Source organism: Trachurus japonicus, chromosome 19, assembly GCF_045865225.1.
Source record: "Trachurus japonicus isolate A0001 chromosome 19, Traja_1.0".
NCBI lineage: Eukaryota > Metazoa > Chordata > Actinopteri > Carangiformes > Carangidae > Trachurus > Trachurus japonicus.
In genome coordinates, this window is record NC_140925.1 from 4,861,374 (window position 1) to 4,888,604 (window position 27,231).

General features: G+C 42.3%; 5 protein-coding genes and 1 pseudogene across 7 annotated transcripts in view; 2 read left to right on the forward strand and 4 right to left on the reverse strand.

The window, feature by feature from the left end:
• Positions 1 to 202: 202 nt before the first annotated feature.
• LOC146967198 (UDP-glucuronosyltransferase 1A5 pseudogene) lies at positions 203 to 3,349 on the reverse strand (annotated as a pseudogene). Its single transcript, XR_015034362.1, has 2 exons — positions 3,241 to 3,349; positions 203 to 1,887 (listed from the first exon to the last, which is right to left on the reverse strand). The product of XR_015034362.1 is annotated as a UDP-glucuronosyltransferase 1A5 pseudogene (transcript).
• On the forward strand, positions 2,887 to 8,762 carry LOC146967199 (endonuclease domain-containing 1 protein-like). Its single transcript, XM_085760665.1, has 3 exons — positions 2,887 to 3,145; positions 5,695 to 6,061; positions 7,952 to 8,762. Exons 2-3 carry the CDS (start codon positions 5,774 to 5,776, stop codon positions 8,570 to 8,572), a joined length of 909 nt encoding a protein of 302 aa, XP_085616791.1. The 5' UTR covers positions 2,887 to 3,145; positions 5,695 to 5,773; the 3' UTR covers positions 8,573 to 8,762.
• A 1,425-nt stretch (positions 8,763 to 10,187) lies between these two features.
• Positions 10,188 to 11,309, reverse strand: LOC146967200 (DELTA-stichotoxin-Hcr4a-like). The gene is made up of 3 exons (XM_085760666.1): positions 11,090 to 11,309; positions 10,864 to 10,986; positions 10,188 to 10,764 (listed from the first exon to the last, which is right to left on the reverse strand). The coding sequence occupies exons 2-3, from the start codon at positions 10,965 to 10,967 to the stop codon at positions 10,314 to 10,316; spliced, it is 555 nt and encodes a 184-aa protein (XP_085616792.1). The 5' UTR covers positions 10,968 to 10,986; positions 11,090 to 11,309; the 3' UTR covers positions 10,188 to 10,313.
• A 338-nt stretch (positions 11,310 to 11,647) lies between these two features.
• On the reverse strand, positions 11,648 to 12,925 carry LOC146967201 (uncharacterized). Its single transcript, XM_085760667.1, has 3 exons — positions 12,771 to 12,925; positions 12,312 to 12,436; positions 11,648 to 12,196 (listed from the first exon to the last, which is right to left on the reverse strand). The coding sequence occupies exons 2-3, from the start codon at positions 12,413 to 12,415 to the stop codon at positions 11,767 to 11,769; spliced, it is 534 nt and encodes a 177-aa protein (XP_085616793.1). The 5' UTR covers positions 12,416 to 12,436; positions 12,771 to 12,925; the 3' UTR covers positions 11,648 to 11,766.
• A 2,734-nt stretch (positions 12,926 to 15,659) lies between these two features.
• On the forward strand, positions 15,660 to 26,546 carry snx11 (sorting nexin 11). Of its 2 annotated transcripts, none has more exons than XM_085761218.1 (8): positions 15,660 to 15,863; positions 17,101 to 17,140; positions 17,480 to 17,566; positions 19,938 to 20,038; positions 20,614 to 20,709; positions 21,457 to 21,687; positions 22,910 to 23,189; positions 23,745 to 26,546. In XM_085761218.1, exons 2-8 carry the CDS (start codon positions 17,117 to 17,119, stop codon positions 24,651 to 24,653), a joined length of 1,728 nt encoding a protein of 575 aa, XP_085617344.1. In that variant the 5' UTR covers positions 15,660 to 15,863; positions 17,101 to 17,116; the 3' UTR covers positions 24,654 to 26,546. The 2 variants fall into 2 exon arrangements, with proteins under 2 accessions (XP_085617344.1, XP_085617345.1); XM_085761219.1 differs by having other exon boundaries at positions 15,666 to 15,863; positions 17,106 to 17,140.
• skap1 (src kinase associated phosphoprotein 1) overlaps positions 26,532 to 27,231 on the reverse strand; it is a 36,203-nt gene continuing 35,503 nt past the window's right edge. Inside the window, exon 13 of the mRNA XM_085761220.1 lies at positions 26,532 to 26,638. The gene's annotated coding sequence lies outside the window, so the exon portion shown is untranslated. The remainder of the gene's footprint in view (positions 26,639 to 27,231) is intronic.

Below are 27,231 nucleotides of genomic sequence, written 5' to 3' on the forward strand. Positions count from 1 at the left end.
ATCTAGTATGAAGATGTACAGTAAATCTCTAAAACAACTCACAGCTCAGTGGGACACTGCAGTGTTGTATTTGTTGGGGCCTATTTGCAGCAGAAAATTGAAAACACAGTTGGTGTTTTAGTGAGTCTTTGGATAACAGTATATTGTTATTTCTGGACAACAGTGGAGCTCTATGGCACAGTTAGTAGGCTCAGCTAGTTGCTTTTGTTGACATCAAGAGTATGAATCATCATTTAAAATGTTTAGGGTTAGGGTTTTATTTGGTTACTCCTGTTTGGGTTTTCTCCTCCTACATAGTCGAGAGCACAGGAATCGTATTGATCCCACCACAGCTGCCGTGACCAACAACAGGATTGCCAACAAAAAGCATATAACGTCCACAGAGTAGTAGGAGTACCAGGGCATCTTATAAGACTCGGTGCGTAGATGTGAAGCGCCTTGGTGCCTCATTACAAACTCAATCCAGAAAAGTGCAGTTTCCAAAGGATGCATTGGTTTGTCCCGGTGGAGATCAGACAGACGCTTCATGTTGTTTCTGTAGGAAGGGTTGTGAAGAACTTCCTGAATCGCTTCCAGGAAGTTCTCCTTGGTCAGTTGGGTCGCATCCACAACTTTAGCAGCTCCGCGAGTTTCCAGTCTCAAAACGTTCTCGAACTGGTCGAACAGAAGAGGAATTCCTATTATCGGGACTCCGTGGTACATGGACTCGTAGATCCCGTTGGTGCCACCGTGGGCAACAAAGGCTCTGATCTTTGGATGACCCAAGAGGTCGTTCTGGGGCATCCATTTCACCAGAAGGGTGTTATTGCCCAGGTTGTTGGGGCGCTCGCCGATGTACCTCCATATGACCTTTTGAGGAATTTGGGCAAAAGCAGCAGCGATTTCTGAGGTGATTTCTACAGGCAGACCTCTGACCAGTGTGCCGAGAGACATCAGGATGAAGCCATGTTCTCCTGAGCTTTGGACGAACTCCTCCAGCTCTGATGACAACGGCTCAGACTCTTTACTCTGGAAACCGCCAATGTAGACGATGTTCGGCATGGTGGGTCTGGGGAATTCAAAGACAAAGTCCACCCTCATGAGCCAGATGTCTGCTCCTTGTAGGAGGTGGTAGAAGTTCACATCTGGACCAAAGTACCTCTCCACCAGTCGATCATAGTGAGGACATACTACAAACTTATCAATGCACATGTTGAGGACATAGTGGAAGGAGTTCTTGATCCTCTCCACGAAGGTCATCCTATCCGACGCGGCGTATCCTGAAGTTGGGACGTAGGACGTTGGCGATGGAGCGACCACAAAATGACCTTCTCCACTGGTGATCCATCTCACGTTGAAGACAGTCGGCAGCTTGAGTTCATGGGCCACCAGAACCCCTACAGGAAGTCCCGGGTCCAGAAGAACCATGTCGAAGTGAGTATCACGAAGCTTCTGCATCAGAGCCTTGTTCTCAAACATCTCCACCCCCACCAGACTGGCCTGTTGGTGGATCTTTGACAGCGACGTCAGCATTTCCCAGTAGAAGTTCACAAAGCCGATGACTGACGCTCCCTCTTTGTGGATCGCCAACATCTTGACCAAGAAGGTGACGAAGAAGTCCTGCTCCTCTATGCTGATGGCCTCGGGCAGCGTGACGGTGATGGAGCGGTAGTGCGGCGCGCTCTCCTTGACGTACCAGCTGGTGGCCGTGCGGACCACGGTGACCTCGTGGCCCCGGGCGTGGAGGCTCTGGATCAGCAGGTTCATGTTGACCCAGTGGCTGCCGTCCACCGGGAACACCAGGATCTTCCCGCCATGGACGCCGGGACTCGTCAGGAGGGAGACGCTAGCCACCAGAAGCAGAAGAAAAAGAGGAGAAAGTCCTGAGCTGGTCCCCATGGATCAACTCTGACGAAGAGAATAAAACACGAAAGGTTAATATGAAGAAGACGTATCTGTTCAACTGACTGTAAAAGAAAAAGTTGGAAATGTTCGACGTGGGAGCAACAACCAAACAAACAATTTCATTCCCAACTGAGAAACAAAAGCACAGAGCTGTTTTCTTCTCCATAAAAAGTCCTTCAAATGAATTAGAATAAAAAGCCGCACATCACTGTCAGTGCCTTCACAATCCTTCACAATAACAACTTAATGAGCCACTGGCACCGGAGCAAGAAAAACAATGCTCCTAAACACATCGCAGGGGAAATAACGACTATGCCTGGTTGCCATTATAGTAGCAACAGAAAATAAAGAGAAAATAATTGCTCAATATCAGAGTGAATAGAAAAAACACTTCTTCATACAGGGGAATAATATTAAACAACAACGTTTGTCGAATTAATATCTTGCAGCCCTGCAGGAAACTACAAGTAGACTTCTAACCTTCAAGTAATAATTATACTGATCAAATAATCATTTAGGTCAATCTCCAAGAAAAAAAAGAGTCAAATATTTAAAGATTTAAGGGTTTAAAATGTGAGAATCTGATGTGATGTGATTATAAATGTGTTAATTCGGGGGGGTTTCAGAGGGTTGGTTTGTTAAAATAAGACACAGACATAATCACTACACACCAGAGACTGTGTGTGGGCGTCTCTGTCTCCTCACTTGCCCTCGTTATAATTGTGTTATTTGATCTGATAAACACTGAACAATTGAGCTAAGAAAAGCCAGATATTACTGTTGGACATGAACCAAAGACATGAGAAAAGACACACACACTTATTACATCTTATTTACACGATTACTAAGGGAAAAAACGAACTTCCATTGACTTTAAGATATATCAAAGTCAGATTTTCTCAGTTTCCTGACCAAAACACAGCTCAAAGTTTCAAGATGTATCTTTCCAACATTTTTTTCCCCCCTGAAATGTTGCTTTAGCAGCTCAAAGTCCAGTGTAAACCGCGCACAGACTAATACCTGGTGTTATTAAGGTCTCTCTAATCTCACCATCATGCATTCAGCATTCAGCAGGGACTTGCTGCTAACAGGCTAAAAACACTGAGCAGAGAGTCACACCCTCTGCTCAGTGTCCAGTTACGTTCTGCCTGTTTTTATAGGCGAGAAAGCAGGAAAAAGGAATTTTGGCAGCTTGATGCGCTTCTGCTCTCAGACCAGCCACCTCAAAAGAGAGTCAAGAAGAGTTACTGTCAGCAGAAGTGTGAGTTTTTGTTGTTGTTGTTGTTGTTGTTATGTATGAGGTTGTGAAGGCCTTTAACTGTTAGTGAGCTGAAGGGAAAAAGTGCTGTGACTCACCTAAGGTTTCTGAAAGTGTGGACAAATGCTCAGTGCAAAGGAGAAGCCGAGCGTCTCTCTCTGTGAGTGTGTGAACGAGAATCCAAACTCCAACCCAACGATCATTATGTTACATAAGGTGGGGGTGGTCGAGGTGGGGGAGGGACGGACGGACGGACGGAGGGACGGACGGATGGAGGGGGGGAGGTTAAACAAATGGACTTCAGATGTAACTGAGTAGTAGAATGGGAGGGAAATGTTTTTCCTACTGAGCCCACTGAGCTGCACACACACACACACACACACACACACACACACACACACACACAGCAGGAACTGTCTCATGTTACAGAACAAAGTAGAGATGAGGAAATAGCTTTATTCTATCAACTGTACCATGTTTGAATTTGTTGCAGCAAAAAAAAGTCTTAATTCTCAGTTATTATGGATACTTGAAATGTTGCACAAGTCAATAAGGACATAAGGAAGTTTATTTGTCATTGTATGTGTCATTGCTACAACGCAATTATGTTGGCACTCAAAAATAGCATAGACACACACAAACCATTAACCACCAAATAACATTATTACACATAAGGTAACATAAGGTATTAAAGGGATAGTTCAACATTTTGGCAAATTGGCCCATTGCCATAATCGCTATAGTCATAGCAGTAGGTTCGTTACCTTTAATTGTAGGTGTAAGCTATTTTTAGAACGGAGCAGCAGAGCAGAGCCGCGAGCTGCTCAGAGCTATGCTACGGAGGCTAATGGAATTTCTTGGTTTCCCTCATCAAATACAAAATCCCAAAACTCCAAAACGCTTTCGTGGACAAGTTGTGACCTGCACAACCACCACGCTATGAGATAATAACAGAACGTTACGAGACGGAGCCGCTTTCAAGGTAAATACAGGGTAAATACAGAGTCTGCTTGCTGAAAAATTGTCCCTGAACGCAACACGCATCAGCGGTTTTGCATGAATTTACCTCAAAAACGGCTCCGTTTCGTAACGTTCCGTTATTATCTCATAGCGTGGTGAATGTGCAGGTCACAACTTGTCCACGAAAGCGTTTTGGAGTTTGGGGATTTTGTATTTGATGAGTTTGATGAGGGAAACCAAGAAATTCCATTAGCCTCCATAGCGTAGCTCTGAGCAGCCAGCTGCTCCGCTGCTCCGTTCTAAAAATAGCTTACACCGACAATTAAAGGTAACGAACCTACTGCTATGACTATAGCGATTATGGCAATGGGCCAATTTGCCAAAATGTTGAACTATCCCTTTAAAAACAAGGGTAAAAAAGTGTCAAGTGCCTGTTTAAAAGGTGTTTAGGTAAATAGTTTTTATGAATTATGAGGTAGATTATATTCAATAAGTTGACTTTTAAGAAGCTGTAAATGGCTTTGATTGGTACTTCTGACCCAGTGACAGTGATAGATATTGAGTATTCACTCTGACCAGCTCCTTGAAAGCCAAATTGATCTGGTTGCTAACGGCTAACCTGCTGCAGCGTTTTTATGCTTGATGATTAAACTCTGAAATGAAATAAGCTACATAAAAGAATATGAACACCACAGAGAAACAAATGCAATAAAAGGAAATCAGTGAAACATGCAGGAGAGGGACAATGAAACAAAAACAAACAAACAAAAGATAGAAACACAAGATATTAAAGGAAAAAATTCTAACTTTATAAATCAACATAATGTGCAATTCATACTGTGGTTTCATTTCATCTCAGTCACATTGTTGGATGTAATGTTTCCTATACACAATAAAAAGATTAGAATAACTATAAATAAGATAATAAGAAAACAGCCATAAATATACAAAACGTTGATATAGAAATTTGAGAAATTAGGTGAAAGAGATTTACTGGTATCAACTATTGTTTAGAGCTGTAGTTGTTGTAGATAACCAGCAGGTGGTGTTAATGCTCCACTTAGTGCCATTTAAAAACCAATGAGGAAAAACCTCAGATTTAAAAAACCAGTGTAGAAAACATGAAAGTCTTTTCAGTTTAGACCACAAACTTATTCATTTTATTGATTTTGGTCGTAGTGAGTGAATAAAACACAGAGTGGCAGTAAACAGGAATTACCCACCTTCATTTGAATAACAGGAAGTGGCAAAGGTTTAGTGTCTCTGGTGTAATAATTAACAGACTATACTGTAGGCTATATGAGGTACAGTTACTGACTGAGTTAAACGAAAAGTGAACTAAACGTGGTTTGTGCTGCGTTCATGTCCTATCTCAGTGACTGTTATCACCAGTTTGCCCACAGCTCATTCTGCACTGGGTTAAACACTTCTCTTATCACTGTAAACAAACAGATAACACAGGAAGTTCAGCGTGTTTCTCATCTCTCTGCGTCTCTGTTTGGCATTTTCTGCAGCACATGCAGTGGACTTCCTGTCGGGCAAAGAGACCTGAATAGAAACTGATGTTCAAGCTTCTTCTGCTTTCACTTTAGAAACGTCACTATGCGTCAATGAGAAGGAAACAGCTCTGCTCACCCCACACACCACCACTGAAGATCAGACAGCTGGACCATGAAGACGTCCTGCTCCTCCTCTCCGGCCTTGGCCTCCCTGCTCTTGGCTGCAGGTTGGTGTCTGTGTGCAGCCGATGTCGGCGACTTCACCCCATGTCTGAACTTCTTCTACAGGTCCTGGCCTCCTAAAGGTTTGACGGGGACGCCCATCTGCCAGCGGTTCTACAACCAGTACCGATTCGCCACCTTGTACAGTCGCCCTCGCCGCACACCGTGGTTCTCGGCCTATTTGTACAAGACACCGGCGGGAAAGAGGCCCGCGGCGTCCTGGAAGTTTGAGCCTCAGGTGAGGATAAAGTGATATATGGAAAATACAACTGCTCACAAAAAAGTTAGGGATATTCAGCTTTCAGATTTAAAAAAATTCAGAATGCACCTAAAATGCATTATAACCAGTGGCGTGCACAGACTTTTTGAAGGGCAGGGGCGAAAAGGAAAAAAAAGGGCACATAGCGCGTCCTCGCCACTGAAGAGGGCACTCTAGCACACGTTTTGGCTACTAGAGGGCACTCTAGCACACGTTTTGGCTACTAGAGGGCACTTTAGCACACGTTTTGGCTACCATGAGGTTCACTTTAGCACACGTTTTGACTGCCATGAGGGCACTTAATCACGCGTTTTGGCTCCCAAGAGGGCACTTAAGCACACGTTTTGGCCCCCATGAGGGCACTTAGCACGTGTTTTGGCTCCTAGAGGGCACTTTAGCACACATTTTGGCTTCCAAGAGGGCACTTAAACGCGCGTTTTGGCTCCCAGGGGGCACTTTAGCACGCGTTTTTCAACAATTGGGCCCCCCCTGTGCACGCCACTGATTATAACCCTTTACAGGTGAACTGAATTTGACCTTTCTAAACTTTTGAATGCACCAGCCCAGCTGTTCAGCGGTTCAGTCCTTATGACATGCTATAAGCTGATTAACCACAAAAACCACAACAACAGGTGTCAGGTTGAACAGAGACACAGAGAGACCCTAACCCTAACCCTAACCCTAGAAGAATCAAAGAAAGAGATAGAAATGGATGTCCTTTGGTCACATGACTAATTATTATTGACCCAAAGTCAAACATCCCTAACATTTTGGTATTGTATTTTATATCGTTGGAAAGCTCGATTTGTCACTTTTACAACGAGGTACAACTTGTAAGGATCGTGCATTCATGGAATGAGCAACACAGCTAAACGTTGTACCTCATTGTAAAGGGGACTAATCAGGCTTTCCAACGATATAAAATACAACACCAATTGTTATTATTAAAGGGGAGAAATGATTGACTGAAAAAATGTTTCTGAGCTTTTTTTGAGGAATGTATATATGAAATGTGACATATATAGTAACCTTGATGTTATATAGCTATTTCATGTTATCTGTCCAATAATATTTGTGTTGTGGAAAGTGAAAGGTGCTGATAACAGAGGAAAACAGTCACAAGGAAGATAAAAGTCTCAGGACTGATTTTTGTTGATGCTGCTGTTTCATTAGAAAACAGTTTGTTCAGTGTTTTGAGGAAATGAACCTGAGTAAAGAAGAAGAACTCCCTCGGTTTAGTCTTCACTTTGTTGTGTTTGTCTCTTAATGTTGAGGCGACACTGTCTCTGGATTCGAAAACGAGAAAGGAAAGTAAAGATAGATAGATAGATAGACAGAAAGACATACAGACAGACAGACTTTATTTCGGTGTCACTCCACAACATAGATGGATGGATGGATGGATGGATGGATGGATGGATAGATAGATAAAATACAGTATTCATTACAAATTACCCCCTCCCCCTTGACAAAATTAAAAATGTTGGGGACCACTCAAAAAAGAGTTGTGAGACACCAACTAAAAGAAAATCATGAATAAAAACGGACATTACGGTACCATACAGACAAAACACAAAACAGTTGTTTTATAATAGATTGATAGAAAGATTGGGGTCATTCCTATGTTCCCACAGCCTTATGTTCCCACATTTCTAACTTTTGTTGTCACTGAAAATTAGGCCCTATGTTCCCACAGCCCTTTGGTCCCACCATTGGTTGGGTTTAGGCAATGAAGAAAGGAGTTGGTTAAGTTTAGTAAAAAGACCTGGTAGAGGCTAGACAGGCCAGATAGATAGAGTCCAGATAGGTAGAGAGAGTCCAGTGGGAACATAGGCACGCTTCCTCAGTCTTCCTCCCTCCTCCCAACAGTTAGCGAACAAAGCAGCCGATGGAAACATGATCGTCTTCCCTCCGGGCCCTCTGGACCAGAACGTGGTGGAGAGCCAGGCGGTGGAGCCCGACTACATCAACTCCACCTACAACCGCGGCCACCTGAACCCGAGCCTCCACCACCAGACCCATGAGGAGCGCGCCGCCACCTTCACCCTCACCAACGTGGTCCCTCAGAAGTTCGGCTCCAACGGCGGGCCCTGGGAGGACCTCGAGCACGTGGTCAACGCCACCTTGTCGGCCTACTGCCTCGGAGACGCCTTCGTGGTGACCGGCGCCATCCCTTACAGGAACGACGACCACTGGCTGCACAATGGCCGCGTGGCCGTGCCCGAGTACATGTGGTCGGCCTACTGCTGCCCCAAGTACAACCAGAGCCTCCCGCCGGAGCTGAGGAACGCCTTCCCCACCTACGCCGCCATCGGCCGCAACGACCCCAACAGCACCGAGGAGATCGTACCCGTGAACCAAACGGCCCCGAAGCAGTTCAAGGGGTATGACGTGAGGCGGATGCCGCTGCAAACACTGGAGATGTACCTGAAGGACAGGTTCAACACGGTCGTCAGTGTTTTCTACGAACTGTGCTCTGGATCAGACTGATCCTCTACGGACGTCTATTGTTGCATTGACTAATTATGCAGTACAAAGTATATTTTTAACATGTTTACTAATGAAAATGGAAAAATACATAATTTGAAAGGTTTAAAGCAGAAGTAAGTGGAATATTTGTGTTAATATAAGTCTTAAATAGTTATATCTTCCGACAGCAATCACTTATATAGAGTGTTTGGTCTGAAACACGGGTCTGTCAGTCACTCTGCTCTGCTGTAAGCCGAGGAGAAAACTTTCCTTGTATCCTACAACCTTTATCCAATGAGGAGAGAGAGCGGCATAAAGGGGCGGTCCTCTCTGTGTGTGCAGCCAAGGGATGCGCGTGAATGTGGTGACGTAGGGACGAGGACCAATAGATCCATGACGAGGGCGGGGGCTGCTAACTCCATTGGCTGACAAGAAGTTAGCCAAAACGACCGGATCGCTTACTTCTGCTTGAAGCTAAAAAAAAAAAAATACTAATTTACTTTGGCTTTATTTACTTGACTGGAAAGATTGTGATTCTTAGCCAGATGTTTCCCACCATGCATTGAGGTCTTGCAGTGAGTGGAGAGGAACTGCATCCTCCTTGAGGTTAACTTGAATTTGCATTTCATCAGAAAAAAACTAACCAACATGCATTGTGCTTAACAGAGAGTTTCATAAAGCTGCGCAAACACTGACAGAGAAACAACATTTACCTCAGAGTAGAAAAAAAAACAAAACATTTATGCACCAAATATCAACATTGACCACTAGATGGCGTCCTACCGCAACACGAGTTAAAACCTATGGTTAAAACCAGCTCCAGGGGAGTTCACCCTGAAGTTTCCTCTTGTGAGTCAATTTGTCTTTTATCGTATGGTTTCCTACATAATATGATTATTTTTTGGGGGTTGTATAGCCTGTTTGAAACTGATATCCCACTTTAATTTCCATCTCCTGGTGTCTGAGGTTTTCCGAACATGCAGATATTAGAGGTTATATTTGTGTTTTTAAATCAAGAACTAATGCTGCCTTCATGTGCTACGGTACAGATGGTATTTTCCACTTGGTATTTACCAGTGCATTGTGTTCATGTGCTTTTGTTGTTGTACAGAGAAAATAAAGATGGTGGACACACAGATTCAGACTTGTTACTTGGGTAAAACAATTTTGGATTGCCTAGTTCATCTCTTACAGCAAGAAGATGAATTATCAAAACTCAAACGGTAAATATTAATATTCATGGAGATTTAGCACTGGATATTTGGCTAGCTTTTTAAAAGCGTTTTTACTGTACATGCACGCATACATAAAGTGAATAGCTGCTAACTGTTTTCTAAAGGCTTGCCTTGCTTACCATTAGCGAATCTTACGTTGCTCGCCACCATGTTGAAAAGGTCAAAGGTTATTTTCATCTCGGCAGCTCGGGCATCAAAAAATTCTACGAGTTGCCCAGTGGAAAATAATCTTTTGGTATTGACCATAATTACCATAGCACATGAAGGCACCATAATACAGAGATGGATAATTTCAAGAAACAGTAACCTGCTCTATGAGTCGGCGCACTCCCCTTTTCTGAAGCATTGCCAAGACGAGATTCTTCTTCTCCTTTGTAATGAAAACTCAAGACAGGTTTTGTTATGTCACGCTTGTCATGGATTTATTGAACAGGTGGTACAACACAAGGTGCACACAGGGTTAAACACAGGTAACACACCCGGTGTTTGGATGACTGACAGAGTAATGAACCACATGCAGGTTTAGTTTAGTATTGTTGGTTCAGTGCAGGCGAGAAGACCTTGTCCCACACCTCCACCTTCATGATGGACCTTCCCGTCGGGGACATGGTGGCCTTGATGTCCAGGCTGGAGCCCTCGAACGTCATGTCGGCGCCGTTGGCCTCGGCCCTGACGAAGCCCTGCTGGTCTTTGTTGTAATACATCTCTTTGTACAGAGCCTCGTTGCACTCTTTGCCCTGCTTGTAGATCCCCACCGCCGCCCAGTTCTTGTACATGTTGTAGTCGTAGGGCACGGAGAACATTATAGCCACTGTCTCTTTGGCGGTGTTGCTGTGCCTCTCGAACAGGTCGTAGGTCAGGACGCCCACGGCACCCGAGGCCTTGGCGCTGGTCTTGCTGAAGTTGCAGACTTCGGTTTTCAGCGGGCGCACGGTGGGCTGGGGCGGGCTGTGGCAGTTCCCACTCTCCAGGTAAACCCTTTTGTTTCAAGGAGGGGGGAAAATTAGACCAAGCTGCATTTTATTTCATCTCAACACCCCCAGTTCGTCCATGCAAAGAGACAGATGTTGCACTTACTTGGGGTCCAGTAAACAGTAGTTGTTGGTGAGGTTGGTGATCTCGATGGTCACATTTCTTCGGCTTGTCTGGTTGGCAGCCAAAGCTTCTGCTGACTCGCTCATGTTTCGTGGCTGGGGAAGGCTGTCAAAGAGGTTAAAGCTGTCAGAAATGCAAATACATAAAGTGTTTGTCATTAAAAAAAAAAGGTATGCAGCGTTCAATAAATCCTTCTACTACAGCTTACCTGTCCGGATCACAGGTGTGCTTCTCACTCGGGCAGAGCCTGGTGTGAAAGCTCTGGCTTCACACTGCAGATCATCCCAGCTGGGGAATGTGAGACACCCAAAACTGTCTCCGCCCACAGCGCACACCTTGTCGCCATCTCGGACTTTTCACTTTTTCCCCCTCTTTCATCACAGGTATGTGCAGCTGAACAGGGGGCGTAAAGTCAGGGTGTAACCAACGACAACCACATAACTATTATGTTTTTGTTGTTTTAATCTTTTTTTTTTTTTTTTGTCCGTGCCAGACGCCGGTTTGTTCAGTTTTCTGTTGCGTTGCTTCATCGCTCATTGTCTCCTGACGCACCACACCCTCTATAGGTGTCTGCTTGGACTAACAAACATGTACCCCTCTGTAACATTGTTGTGTAATCTGACTAACAATATGTTCACTGCAAAGTTTGATTCATGTTCATGTTCTGAAGAGATGTAAAACTTTTCATTTGCATGCAAATATTTGAGATCATGTGGAATTTTGGAGAAATTACAAAAGAGACAATAAAAGTCAAAGACAAGAAATTAGTTGAACTGTTGTTTATTTATTGAAAGCACCCATAGATGACATAGGAACATCTGTATCAATACAGAATCAATGCACTCATGTGGAGCAGAAGGTTTTATTCTCACAGTGCAAACAGACTCATCTGCCCATCTTGTCATACACCTCAACTTTCATCATGGCTTTGCCCTCGTCGGACATGCAGGCCCTCACGTCCACCGTCTTTGCAGTGAACTTCACCCCGGAGCCGTCGGACTGGTGACGCACGAAGTTGGCGAAGTCCTTCCCCTCGTACATGAGCTCGTACAGCTTCTTGTCGCAGGGTGTCGTGCTGGGGAACACGCCCACGCCGAGCCAGTTCTTGTAGAAGTTGTAGTCGAAGGGCACCGAGAACATGACGGCGACCATCTCGCTGCTCTGGCGGCTGCGCATGTCGAACAGGTCGTAGGCGAGGACGCCCACGGCGCCCGAGGCCGTGTGGTCGTCTTTGATGAAAGAGCAAACCTCGGTCTTGGTGGTGCGCACGGTGGGCTGAGGGGGGCTGAAGGGGAAACCGCTGTCCATGTAAATCCTGCAGAGAAGAAGAGGGTTGAAGTCATGCAAAGTTTGGTAAATTGAAGGGTCAGATAAGAGGTCACCGGGTGATTGAATCAGTTCTTTCAGTTCTTTCTTTGAACTACTCTGACCTTGGTTTGACGAGGCAGTAGTTGGCGCTGACGTTGGTGATCTCGATGGTGCAGTTGCGGTTGGTGGTGAGGGAGTGGGAGTGGGACTCTGCGGTCTCAGGCATGGTGGCGGCTGCTGGAGGCGTCTGAACGACAGAGGGGAAGAAGAAGAGCTGAGATCAGGATTCCTGCTTTGAGTCACCACCTCAGGACGAGTTGTTTTACTAAAAAGAATACCTACGACTGAAGCTCCCCTTTAAATCCATCAAGTACAATTACTGCTTTGGTTGAAACTTGCATCTGATGTTTTACAAATCAGCTTCATCAACTTGTGCAAAGAGGCACGAAAGCAAATACACATTGTAACACAATCTAACAACACAACTAATCAATACTACAAACTTTTATCCATTAAAATCACGATTTGATTCGAGGTTTACTGACTAAACTGCACTATCATCTCAAAGTAAATGCACTTACTGTATTCACGGTGCACACACAGGATGGCAGAGCGTCCTCTGAGCAGACGTTCACAGTCTGGTTTGGAAGCAGGTAGGAAGACGAAGACGCGCCCTCTCAGAGTCACACCTCACCTGCAGCAGGTGTGGCTGTGCTGCTGTCAGGAGACGCCTCGCCTCACCTCACACACAGTGACAGTTTCTTTTCTCTCTTCACTGTGGTTTAGACCCGGGGTCTGCAACATTTTTCAGGCTGAGGACCCCCAATTGATGGAGAAATGGAGCAGGGAGCCCCACTATATTGTATAAAACTGTGTATTACTGCATATTAAACTTGGCCCAGTGCCATGTATAAATAGACCTTGTTATTGTGCATCACTACTAAGCTTTTCAAATACTGTAATACACAGGTTTATATATTCATGTTTTACAGATACGGTGAGTAGAGAAGCCGCCTTCCCACTGCTGTTTTTAAACACACCTTGTTACCTCATACCGATGCCAATATCAACAATGTCTGTTGATTGCATGATAATCATGCAGACAAGATATTCAAATTGATGTTTTTATTTGAAATATAAACAGGGTTCCCACATGTCCTTGTAAACCAAATGGCTGACCAATTTTCCAGTCATGGAAAACACATGGAAAGTGAGAAAATAAAAGTCAAATGTCCTAGAATTGAAATATCAAATTCATCAGCAGAGCTCTATTTGACTTTTCCAAATAAGTACCCGGTGAGAAAACTAGCAACTTTGAGTTGATCAAAAGTGATCATATAATTTCTAAGCATGTAAGAGATATTTAGAGCCATAGACTGCACATCTACAAATACTAATAAAGTACAACTGTCGAAATGAACACTTGTCCAAAGCTTGAATGGGGCGGGGGATGTATTAGTGTATTACATGTCTGTCATAGCAGCTGAAAATGTCCTGGAAAATGATTATAAGAAAAGAGTGGGAACCCTGTTAAACGTGGAAAATAATGATATAAAACATTGCCTAATCAACCAAAAATCCCACGACCCCTCTGCAACACCTACGCTGACCCTCTAGGGGTCACGGACCCCCTGTTGAAGGCCTCTGGTTCAGTTGCTGACAACCACATGATGGATACAGTAAACAGTGTTTAAACAATGGAAATACCTGACTGTCTGGCAGGATTCATGGCCACTGAGGAGCAGCCACACCTGTCCAACAGTCGATGCATCTACTGATGGCGATGACTCATTTCAAGGCCCAAAACCCTTCGGACCAGTTCATCTGAAAGAACACGTTTGTCTCAGCTGATGATAAACTCATTTCTTGCTTCATTCTTTTCACTTTTGGCTTAAACATGAGCGTCCTTTCTGCAGGCGTGGTTTCAGTCCCTAACATGCACAGACTGGAACTGAGGCCCTGGACAAGTCACCAGTCCATCAACTGAGACGGTGTCATTGTCTCTGAGTGTCAGATCCTGCACCGGGACGGTTGATGTGTTTGCAGAGTATCAGTGTTTCCTGTCGTCGTCAGACATGAAGCATGTGCAGTATTTCTCCTCCAGCATGTAAAATATGTTTAATTTAATCTGCAGACTTCAACGAACGAAGCTGACACATTTCTATGTAGTTGTTGCATAAGATTAGTGCACTAAAGGCACAGTGTCGCTTTAGGCTCACACCGGAAACAACCACGTTGTGTTTTTCCGTTTATAGCTTCACAGTTTATGAAAAAAGCATGATGAGCATCGACAGAAGCTGAAACAACACAAGGGGCCAATGTGGGGAAGAGACATAGATGTTACATCCTGTCCAAACTCCTGAATTTACTTCCTCAGCAGAAGTGGTTTCATGAATAGAAAAGGTCATGTGCACAGTGCGACACCTACTGGTCAGAGGGAGGAATAACAAAGATACAAGTTTATATCACAAACTGCATGTGTAAGCAGTGTTACCACTAGGTGGCACCAACAACCAATGAACATTGAAGGTGTAAAGACACAGGTGGAGACGTGTGTGTTACTGTGTTATGATGGTCAGCGGTACAGGTGAGGCTGCAGATGTCTCTTCACTCTGTTGGGAATCGAATATAAATTATAATGTGGCTCTAATGCAGCTTCCTGTCCCTGTCTGTGGTCACCACTGAGGTCATTACATTTGATTTATATCTAACTCCACACAGGCTCTTCTCTATTGCCCCATAATTTTAATTTAGCTATTTATATAATTAGATTTGATTTAATATGTAATTTAATTCCCCTTAGTTTTTTTTTTCTTCATTCATATGTTAGTGTTATGTATTTTTGCACTTATTTAACCATCCAAGTACTCACTTTTGCTTACTCTTTTCTTGAAACTGTAGTAACCACTAAATAAAGGCTATTATATATTATATTATATTATATTATATTATATTATAAACTGTTGCCCATAAAGTTGGAATAGTATATATGTGATTTACTATTCTTGATAGATAAAGTGTACTACTGGTATCTTCTCAAAACTGGTAAAAATGTGATCATTGCACCTGGTCAAAAGTGATTACTGATGTGCATGAATAGGAATAAAAAGAGGAATGTGTCTAAAAACACAATTATTCCAACTCCATGTACAACAGTGTACTATATTATATTATATTATGTTATATTATGTATGGATCTGGAGTCTGAATGTGTTTGATATTATCCTATGTGTCTGATATGACTTGTACAGCACTTTGGTCAACAATGGTTGTTTTTAAACGTGCTATATAAATAAACTTGAACTGAACTGAACTGAATTATATTATTTTATTTTTATTTTATGTTGTTTTGCCCTTTTTTAGATTATTTTTCGGTTTTCAGTTTGTAACATTGACTGTAAAAAGAAAGGTTTGTAATCTCTCAACCGCGCCCCCTTCCCCTTTACGTCCTCACGCACGTTCCGGGAAGCCGTTACGTCAACGCGTAACGTGACGTCGAGGCGGCGCTTGTGACTTGCGAAATGGAGCCAGGAGGACCAGGTCGGAACAACAAGCAGCGACCGTGTTTGTTTGAGGATTTTATCGTGAAGTGGCGGAGAAACGTGGACAGACGGGACAGCACCGACCTCAGCCACCGGGAAAACACCGCAGCAGCTCCCGCACAACTCCTGAGAGTGAGTCGCTGTCGTCCGGTGTTAGCATTTAGCTTCTGTTTGCTTTAGCCTGTGGGTTTGTCAGCTCAACTAACTCCTGTTTATTATGTTTATTTAAAAACGACAAGAAAGTCTGCAGGTTTCATTGTGAGACAGCTGCTTCTCTGGCTTTTAATGACACTTTACTTCCACTTTAACTTAGTTTTTATTCTTTAGAAAGAGGCTAACTACATGACATTACATTACATCATCCAGCACAGCTGTGTTCAACTTCTACTGGGCACACTCCCATCAGAGGAGAATAATATGTACAAATAACTGTGGACTGATCATCATCATCATTATTATTATTAATATTATTATTATGAGATTCTAAGGCCCTTTGGATACAGAAAATAAAAACATCTCCACGCCCCTCAAATAAGAGCACGAGAACAGGGAGAGTAGGCTATGATGTAACCATTCATCTGTGATATTTTTATCTCTGTGGTTGTTTTGTATGTGTTTGTGGTTGGCTGCATCTTTCTTGTGGTTATTTTGTGTCTTTGTGAAGCTGTTGTGTTAACTTTGTCCACCCGTGTATTTGCTGGTAGTAGCCTATCAGTGACAGTAAAAGAGAAAAAGGAGAGAGGAAAGAAGAAGAAGGAAGTCGTTGTTTAAATCTCAGTGTTTGCTTGTGCTGTTTTCTCTGTTTTATAACATTGTTAATTTAATATATTTTTGAATTGAAGCCAAAACCACAAAGAATCTTAAACACTTTGCAATAAATCACTCAGTCAGCAGTCTGCACTGGCTCTTACCAGCCTTTACTAGTTTTTTTTACCACAGCTGATTATTGGTGTTGATAACAATGGCATGCATTATATGTGTTTATGCAATCTCACTGTCAGAGGGGAAGCACAGAGGCAGACAGATGTTCCACCTGGTTTGTTCTGGCTGGGTTAGACCGACACCCAACTACAGCTCGGTTTCACTAGCTGCTGGTGAATTTCTATACAGAAACTCAACCAACGACTCGTTTCTCTTTGGAAAAGCCCTTTGGAGTCTGAACGCTGAGCTGCTGCTGCTGGCTGCTATCGGCTGGTGAAAGGAAATGACTCAGTCGATTTAAAGTGACCACCAGCTTCTCTTAGTAGAGAGAGAGGATGAGTCATCAACTCATGACAACGCTGTAGAAAATGTGCATTATCTGAGCTTTTTGATCCACTTCATTGAAACGTCTGCTCATTGATTTCTCCCTCTGTCTGTCTGTATGCAGTGCAGCACTCGGTAGGATGAACAGCAATCAAGAAGAAGATGTAAGTGACTTCCTGTTTTCTCTTTGAATACATTGACTGTCAAGATAAGTTTCTGATGTGAATTCCCTTGATAGCGAAACCTAAAAAAAAACACACAAAAAAAAACACAATGAGGACACAACGGCTCTCTGTATTTTATAAATCAAACTTCCAGTTGATGAATGTCAAAAGAACAATGGCTTCATTGACGAGTTTAAAAAAAAAAGCATTTCAGGAACTTCATCTCAGTCTGGAAGAGAGACATTCAGATTTTAATCTGTTAGTTTAACTCACAGAGAAACACACACACACACACACAGAGCTGAGGAAGAAACGATGCCTTTTGTTTGTGTTGTGCAGGAGTTTGTCGCCGTGCGGGTCCAGGATCCCCGGGTCCAGAACGAAGGCTCGTGGAACTCGTATGTGGATTATAAAATATTCCTACATGTGAGTATTTATACTAAATCGCACAATAGTTTATCTTTGCCAGCCTGTTTTTCTTACCTTGTTATATATCACTTTTTTTTTATATATATCTGTCGTTAATACAATGTTGCCCCTCAGTAAAATAAAAACGATGAAAGTTTAGTTGTGTAGTGATGAGAAACACTTAGAAGAATTTGAGCTTTCATTGGAAAAATGATTTCTCAATAAATCACTCTGATGACACTAGAGGGAGTTTCCTGACACATAAATAAATCACTGGTAATCGTTAACTAGTGCAGTAGTTTTCTGTTGTGTCTGTCTGAGAAGGTAGAAGGTAAAAACTGTCCTCGTCTGTGACCCCGTTGAGTCCGACTTGACCTTTGGAAGCCACATGGATTCTTTACATTGTGTTTGGACAGGAGTCGACGTTGTTGTCGAGGAGGAATGCTGCGTCAGCACTTAAGGCTACGAGCTCAGACGGATGTGTGTGTGCTGTGGGTGTTGAGTCATGAAATTGGCAACGATCATGTGACCACACATGATTTGTCCTGTTCTTTTTTTTTTTTTTTTGCTTGTGGTTGATAAGTTGTTGTTGCTCGGCATGACGACACGTGAGCTGTGAATGTACAGTGTTAAAATTAGAATCACTGAAAGTCCAAACAAGTGACTGCTCTTTGTTGTTTCAGCTCTACGCGTCCTCCAGAGAAACACTGAAACTGCTCTTATTTCCTCTCACTGGGCAGAAAAACGATTAACTTTACACAAAATCTGTTATTTTAAAGTGAAGTTTCGTCACTCAACAATGCTGTTGAAGATTTAAAAAGTGTTAAAATTAGTAAAGTGTTAAAGTGTTCTTCCTGCAGTAATGTTGATGATAAAAGGCCTCACTCACTCATTCCCTACTCCCTAGTCCCTACTCCCTACATGAGTCAATGGGGAGTATGAAGGGCCCTGGCCTCACTCAGAGGCTCACAGTTTAAATTATGTAACTCTCTCTGCTTTTTTGAGCGCATGCTGAGAGAGAGGACGAGTTTGTCTACAACTGTGGGAAAAATCATGTGCGTAGAGTGTATTTTGTGTCCGGGAGCAGCGTGGAAAGACAAAAGTTTCAGGCGATTTCAGACAACTTCTCCCACTCTAGCCGATGATGTCACCCACTCTAGCCCCGAACATTCCGCGCAATACACACCCATTATAATCTCAACATTTCTCCCAAAAATGATCACAGTCATTGAACAGTGATTGATCAAAAACTATAATACCTATCAAAATGTGAAATACCACATCAATAGACGAGACCTATGCCAACATTTTAAAGTTTAAATGGAGTCTCTAGGTGAAAGTATGCCGGAGCAGTAGATGTTTGAATAAGTTAAAAAATTTGGTTTTTTTTTCTTACCTCCTCTTATCTGTGGGAAACTTTTCACAGTTGTTTGTGACTTTGCGATATTTAATTAGCCAAGTTGCGATATAAAATTAGTGAACTGCAATTTTTTAAATTTTATTTTATAAAATGTGAGAAAATAATCTCTGCATGTTTTCTTTTGTCCAGAATCAAAAGAGAAAAACATCAAATTCTCACATTTAATACACTGGATTCGGGGAATTTCAGACACTTGTGCTTAAAATCAACTAAAACTAATCCATTTTTTATTGATCGGATTAATTAAATCACTGTCTAATGACTGCAGCACACTCAGTCTGACTGGCTTATCTGAGACTGAGGAGCAGGAGGAGGCGGCTCAGTTAACAAGTTCTTGTCAGGACGTCATGAGGTTTTGTTCTTGTGCCTCAGTAACATGGGAACTGAAGCTTTGCGGTAATCGATCACAGTTTGTTACGCAAACATCAGTGGACTCTGTCACACGTCACCAGAACCAAAGGCATGTGGTAATGCTTTAGTTCTGCTATAAGCTCTACGTGAGTCACTCCAGTCACATTAGCTCCATAAATACACATAGCTGACTGTAAATTAACCACTGTAAACTGTCTCAAAGTTCAGACTCGAGACATTTCAGACTTTTTTTCTTATTGTCCAGACTCTGTTTGTCTTGATCCTGTCGGTTTCTGAACCTTTAAAGAAGTTAAATTTTTAGAAGATGAAGATTTTTCTAAAACAGTCAGACTGTGAAGTTTTAACAAACATTAATGAACCACGAGGAGCAGATCGTTAATTCATTAGGGACTATTTTCAGCTGCGGATTAATCCACATTTGATGCTGTAGTTATTTATTTATTTAACCTTTATTTAAACTCAACAAAACATTTGAGGACAAGACACAACACAAGTTAAGGCGACAGGAAGCTCCATGTGAGAACCACAGTGTGTGTGTGTGTGTGTGAAGCTTCACACTTTGTCTTATTGTGTTGTGTTTTTTTTTTTTGTTTCCAGACCAACAGTAAAGCCTTCACTGCCAAGACTTCCTGTGTGCGGCGGCGCTACAGCGAGTTCGTATGGCTCAAGAAGAAGCTGCAGAAAAACGCTGGTTTGGTGTAAGTGGCTGTGATGAGGGAGACGAAAAAATAACAAACATGTTTTTATTTTTCAATAAAAAGAAACAGATTATTTAATTTTTTGAAAAATTTCTCTTAGATCTGATTCATTGAACATTTTAATTTTTGTTTTTTGCCTTATAGTTCACTAACGAGGTTTTTTATATTGGTGATGTTGAATAATCGAAGGAAACACACAGATGAACTGTTTGTTGGTATGAATTGACTATTTAGAACAATTGAAAACATCTGAAATTATCAACATGGGCGAGATGATGTCAGGTTTTGGATGTTGGCTTTGGTTTATTACATAATAAACTGACCAGAGACACAACTCTAAATGAATCATAATGTTGTTCTGTGAATGTTAACTAATCTAAAACATCAGTTAATCCAGATGTTTTTTGTTCGTATCAAACTGTCTGACGCTGTGTTCTCTGTTGTTTGGCTTCGTATCAGCGGGACTTTCCAGAGTTTTCTTTAACATCAGTTTGACATTTAGTTGTTAAGAGAAGAAGATTTAATCTGTAAACATGGAGAATAAAGTCCTTTTGTCTTTGTCCTCTTCCTCCCAGGCCGGTCCCAGACCTCCCAGGAAAATCCTTCTTCTCTTTCAGCAATGAGGACTTCCTGGAGAGGAGGAGGAAAGGACTCCAGGCCTTTTTGGACAGGTCAGTTCTTCATCTTCTTCTTCTTCTTAAAGGGATAGTTCAACATTTTGGCAAATTGGCCCATTGCCATAATCCCTATAGTCATAGCAGTAGGTTTGTTACCTTTAATTGTCAGTGCAAGCTATTTTTAGAACGGCGGAGCAGAGCCGCGAGCTGCTCAGAGCTACGCTACGGAGGCTCATGGGATTTCTTGGTTTCCCTCATCAAACTCATCAAATACACAATCCAACAACTCCAAAACGCTCTGGTGGACAAGTTGTGACCTGCACATTCACCACGCTATGAGATAATAACAGAACGTTACCAGACAGAGTTGTTTTAGAGGGAAATTCATGCAAAACCGCTGATGCACGTTGCCTTCAGGGGCAGTTTTTCATCAAGCAGTCTCTGCATTTCCCTCTAAAACAACTCTGTCTGGTAACGTTCTGTTATTATCTCATAGCGTGGTGAATGTGCAGGTCACAACTTGTCCACCAGAGCGTTTTGGAGTTGTTGGATTGTGTATTTGATGAGTTTGATGAGGGAAACCAAGAAATCCCACTAGCCTCTGTAGCGTAGCTCTGAGCAGCTCTGCTCCGCCGTTCTAAAAATAGCTTGCAACGACAATTAAAGGTAATGAACCTACTGCTATGACTATAGGGACTATGGCAATGGGCCAATTTGCCAAAATATTGAACTATCCCTTTAAACAAATCTTGAGTATTTTACATCAGAGTCATGACGGTTGTTTAACTTCTGTGCCGACAGGGTGGTGAACATGACGGTGTGTCTGTCGGACAGCCAGCTCCACCTCTTCCTGCAGACTCAGCTGCCGGTCGGCCACATCCAGGACTGCGTCCAAGGCCACACCCCCTACTCCGTGACGGACGCCATCCTCACCTACGCCTCGTCCAACTGGGGTTTGGCTCAGGCTCAGACTCAGGAGGACGACGCCATCAAGGAGCCGAGTCTCACTGTGTCCTACGAGTCCATGGAGAGGTACGAGGCCCGAATCCAAACCACTGAAACCACTGTGGTAATGTGGACGTGACCTGCATCACTGTGTTTGTTTTGGTTTGTTTGCAGCAAATTCTTGAGTTATTTTTATCCTCCAAATTTTGCAATTTTGTGAGTTGTTTTCCTGTAAATTTGCGGATTCGTGGGGGGGGGGTTTCCTTGTAAAATTGTGACCTTTTTCTCTCACAAATTCCATTTTTTTCCACACATTAATGATTTTTTTTTCTTCCTCCAAATTTGTGAGTTCTTTGTTAGTGTGTTCTCACAAATTTAACCTTTTTTCTCATAAATTTGCTTTTTTTTTCTATAAAATTTGTGATATTGTTTTACACAAATTTGAGGGGTTTTTTTCCCCATAAATTTCAGCCATTGAACTTGTAGTTTTATACTCATATATTTATCACGACTCTTTTATTTTTTTTTAAACCTACAATGTCCAAGTATGTAGTAAATGAATGTCAGTTTTACCCAGTTTCATTGTCTCCCCCTGTCCATAACGTTTGTATTAAGTTAAAGGGATACTTCACCCAAAATCGATAATTCACCAATCATCTACTCACCGTCATGCCAGGGAAGGGTTTGGAGAACTTTCAGAGTCATCAAAAGTTTTGGAGGCAACAGATTTTCATATAATGGCGGCGGATAGAGTTCACTTTTGAATCGTCCAAAACACTCCCAGCTCCCAGTGGCTGTGTGAGATTTGCTGCGAGATGTTCTTCCACCTTTACATCATACATCCAATGGTTTACAACGACGAACGAACTTTGCAGCAAATCTCACGCATGTGCACAAACATCAACAGAGCCACTGGGAGCTACTGCTACAACAAGGATAAAAACAGAGATCAAATTATTTTTTTCTGAACAACTTTTACAACTTTTCATGTGGCGGCTTCAGGACACTTGGGTCAGTACAGACGAGCAGTATGGAGGTATCTGGATGTTTCATAGTGTGTGTTTTGGACGATTCAAAAGTGAACTCTATCTGCCTCAATTATATGAAAATCCGTTGCCAGCCGGACCCCCCCTGGAACTCCTAAAGAGTTTTGATGACTCAAAGTTCTCCAAACCCTTCCTTGGCATGATGGTGAATTATTGATTTTGGGTGAAGTATCCCTTTAAGCTTAGATAAGTTAAACAGCTGCAGGCCTGACTCCACCTCCTCCTCTTAGTTTGTAACACCGTGTCCTTCTGTCCGTCCTCAGCCCTGCTCCTCATCAGCCGTGCCTACAGATCACAGAGACTTCCTGTCCGGAGCTCCTGTCCTGCGGAGACTCGGACCCTCTGGAGGATCTACTGGACGGCGCCGTGATCCCGCACAAGGACAGATCCTCGGTGAAGATCTCGCAGGGCAGCAACCACCTGGAGGCCGTGGTCGAGTGCGACTGCGACTGCGGCCCGGCGGAGGCCAGCTTCTTCCTGGGCGACCGACCCGAGAGCCTCGGCGCCGCGGAGCCGAACCACCAGAGGAGCTGTCAGATCCAGGTCAGCTGTCCAACTTAAAACCAAACTAACCAGACTGCTACATATCTGTTCAAAGATTGTGGGTCAAACTTTGGAGACACATTTTCAAGCAGCATACACTAAAAGAATGTTGTCTCTTGCGAGTAATATCTCATCTGACCCCTCTCACGTGTTACTCGAGGAATATCAGCTTCTGCCATCAAACAGAAGGTTTAGAGTTCCACAAGCTCGACTGAACAGGCTGAGGAACTCTTTTGTCCCTCAGTCTGTCAAACTGTTAAATCAGAGTTTGGCCTCTAAGTTGACCCTAAGGTTCATGTACAGACTGAGCACTGGTTGTTGCACCAAAGACACATTGTAATGTTGGATTTATGTTGTTGTGAATGGAGTTAGGAGGTAGTTTGTGTTTTTCTTTAAATGTGACGTTTGAGGGTAACATTTATGCTTTCTGTAAATGTATGCTTTTGGTATTTTGTTATTATTTGTGTGAAACTTTGGACGTCATGGGACGCAAGACAAATTTCAGAGTGATCTGACAATAAAGTGTAATCTTGTCTTATCTATCTTATCTATCAGACGCCGGTGGAGGTTCACTCGCCCATGGGGACGGCGGCGTTCGAGGACTGTGGCGTGGAGCGAGCGCTGGAGGAGGAGGAAAAGACTGTGGCGGTTTCAGAAACGAATATAGAAAAAGACTCGTGTGTGAACTCTGTAGCTGTTTTAGATTTGAAGGACAAAGAGGACAAACGGGTCCTAGGAGGAGACGCCGGATCTCAGGACGACGTTGAGGTGGTAGAGGTCGTGTCCTCCGAGGTCAACGGCGTCGTCGACCACCACGTCTGCTGCAGCACCGAGGGCGAAGCCTCGGACGTCAGCTGCGTGGACGAGTCGGACGAGAGGGAGACGACGACGACGACGCCTCAGGAAGAAGACGTCGTTCAGCGGGCGGACCGGAAGGAGGTGGACGAGAGCAACGAGGAGGAGGAGGACAGTCGCTCGCTGCGGTCCTCCAACGGGAGCATCGTCAAGGTCAGCGAGGAGGAAGAAGACGAGGAGGAGGAGGAGGAGGAGGACGAGAGCGTTTACGACGACGCCGAAGACTCGCTCCAAGCCGCCAACGGCTTCGTGAAGACGTCTCCCGAGGACGTGTCTCTCTGCAGGAACATTTTGGACCTACACATGAACGGCTGCACCATGGCGACGGAGGAGGAAGAGGAGGAGGAGGAGGAGGAGGAAGACGCCGTCGTCCCGGTCCACGAGGACGAGGACGAGGCCGAGGCGGCGTCTCTGGACCTGAACTCGACCGTCGCTGCAGGAGATTTGACTGAAAGCAGCGACTTCAGCGTGTTGGAGACGAGCAGCAGCGTCGTCGCCACGGCAACCATCGCCATCGCCATCGTAGCTGAGAGTAAACACGGCGAGCAGGAGGAGACGCTGTCCTCGCTGTCTCTGGACGCTTCCGAGGAGACACAGGTGCCGAGTTAAAACACCTGAGGACTTGAGGACTGACTGACGCGCGCCGAACTGTTTCCTGTTTCCTGTTACACATTATACTCAGTCTTCTTCACTCATATTTAATATTCATCATGTTCTCAGCTGAAATTAGTTTTAAAATGGCGTCTTTCTAATTTTAAATGTCAGGTTTTTTTTTTTTTTTCCACTCAGGTAAATTTAAACACTGGCCCTTGGTTGTTTTTCCTCCTCTGTCCTGTAACGTCACCGTGCGAACAGCAGAGGGCGCCAACGCTCAGAAAACACACACACACATGAATGAATGAATGAAAATCTGGTTTCCTGAACAAATCTAAAATATCTACCATAATCATTTTTATTGTTGAGTAAACACATAAAAATACTTTAGCTGCTGAATTTTAATTATGTTTTTTTAATGGAAACTCCCCAATTGATAATGAAACATTCAAGACACTCGAGTTAAAGAAGCTCAGATTGTTTATAACTGCATCAATAACTTGATTAATCAAATAGTCGATTGACAGAAAACAAAGCAAAGATGTCAAGTTTGTCCTGTGGGTGATAATAACTCTCATAGTAATAATAACTCTGTGACATTTTAATGTTTTGTTTGGTCGATAAATGAAATGAATTTGTTAAATTTTACAGAACAACAGAGAAAATAATCAGCAGATAAATCCATAGTTTCATTTTTCATTTTTAAATTTTAAACAAAGAAAAACTTTCCTAATGTGATTTTTAGTGAAGTTAAATTCAGACAGAAAAATATGAATTTAACCTCCAGTAGATTCACATTTGAGGCAGTTTTTATTTCTTGTTTATTCTCCAGAACAAACAAGGGGAAACAAACAAACTGTGTGTGAGTTGTGTTTAAAGACGGAGGAGGAAAAACAAGTGAACCTGTATTTTACATCACGAGAGAATCACGCACACACACATTATTACATTATTCCTGCTCTTTAATGTGAAGCCCATAGAAATCTCTGCGCTAATAATCAATCTGTTATAATTCATGTTCATGCCTGTTTATGTTGCCATCAATCAATAATCCATGGTCAATAATCAGTCACTAATTGATCTGTAGGAGAAATGTCAGACAAAAACACATTACATTTTTAAATTTAGGCCAGAAAAGCACAAAAAATGTAATAATAATTGGCTGTTTTCAATATTTGATTATTATTTGATAAATAATGAGAATCAGAAACTTCACTAAATAATCAAATTCAAAACAACGGCAATATTTTCACCGATAATAATGATATTGATAATAACAGCTCCTCCTGTTATTTCTCTGGCATGTTCTTAGTTCTTAAACTGGATTTTTATTGATTATTATTATTGATTAAAAATCCCTAAAGGAGAATAAAGTGACACCTTTAAGTTTACATACACTAAACTTTATCTGTGAAGATTTTTCTTTTTATTTATTTTTACACATTAATACATCAAATAAACAACAATGGGATTAAGTGGGGAGTAGAGTTCATTTCAAAATAAAAGCCTGCACTCACCACACACACACACACACTACTGCTGCTTCTTGTGTTTCTAGTTCATTTTGTTGCTTTTAAAAGGGACCCATAGTTTATTGTGTCATTTCACACACACACACGCACACACACAAGCCTTTTGTTGTTTTATTGTAGCTGAAGTCGTACTAATCTGGAGTCTGCTTCGTTTCTACACTGTAAAAAACAAAAAAGCACTAAAGTTATTTTTGCAAACTTGAGTTGCTTTTAAAAAGTTTTTTTTTTTTTTAATGTTCAGAGTCAGAGCTTCTACAGAGACGTTTATTTTCTAACGTGGATCTAAAGGGCAAAGATAACGACCTGCGAGTGATGAGTCTGAGTCAACAAACTGTCGTCTAATGTTATTTCAAATAAATAGTTTTTTTCTTCTTGACTGTTTATTTCTGTGTTTTTCTTTCATGTGGTGATATATATTCGTTTCATCCAACACATTTTTATTTTGACTTAATGATGAAATCCTGCCACCTAGTGGATGAAAATCAAACAGTTAAATAACTTAAGACACTGAAAAAGTAAAAAAGCAAGCAGGAAAATTAAAGATAAGGTTAAAATTCATCTTAAAATCCAGATGACATTTAGTTAAAAATATTTCACACACACTAAATTAAATAACATGAGTTTATTATTTAATCTCAGTGATGAAACAAGTGGATCAAGAGAAAACAATTCATTTATAGTCATGTTTGTAATTTAAACAGTGTATTGATGAATGATAAATGCATTGGGTTTGTTTTTACTAGTGCTGCATGTGGACACTTGAAAAGTTTTGTTCATAAAATGAAAAAGGAAATTCTACATTTCTGTAATAATATAATAAATTCTCATTAAAACATATAACAGCCTCTAAAAGTCAAAAATATTCCAACATAATTACAAAAATGAAATCTGAGAAGCTGCAGCTACAGATCGTTTTAGTTTTCTCTTCATAAATATAACAAAACATTATAAACATTCATCAATTATCAATATTGTGATCTCTAACTAACTAACAGATTATTGTTGGGTTTGTTTATTTTTTTTTTAATCTCCAGTTTGCACATCAGGTCGTTTACAGATGG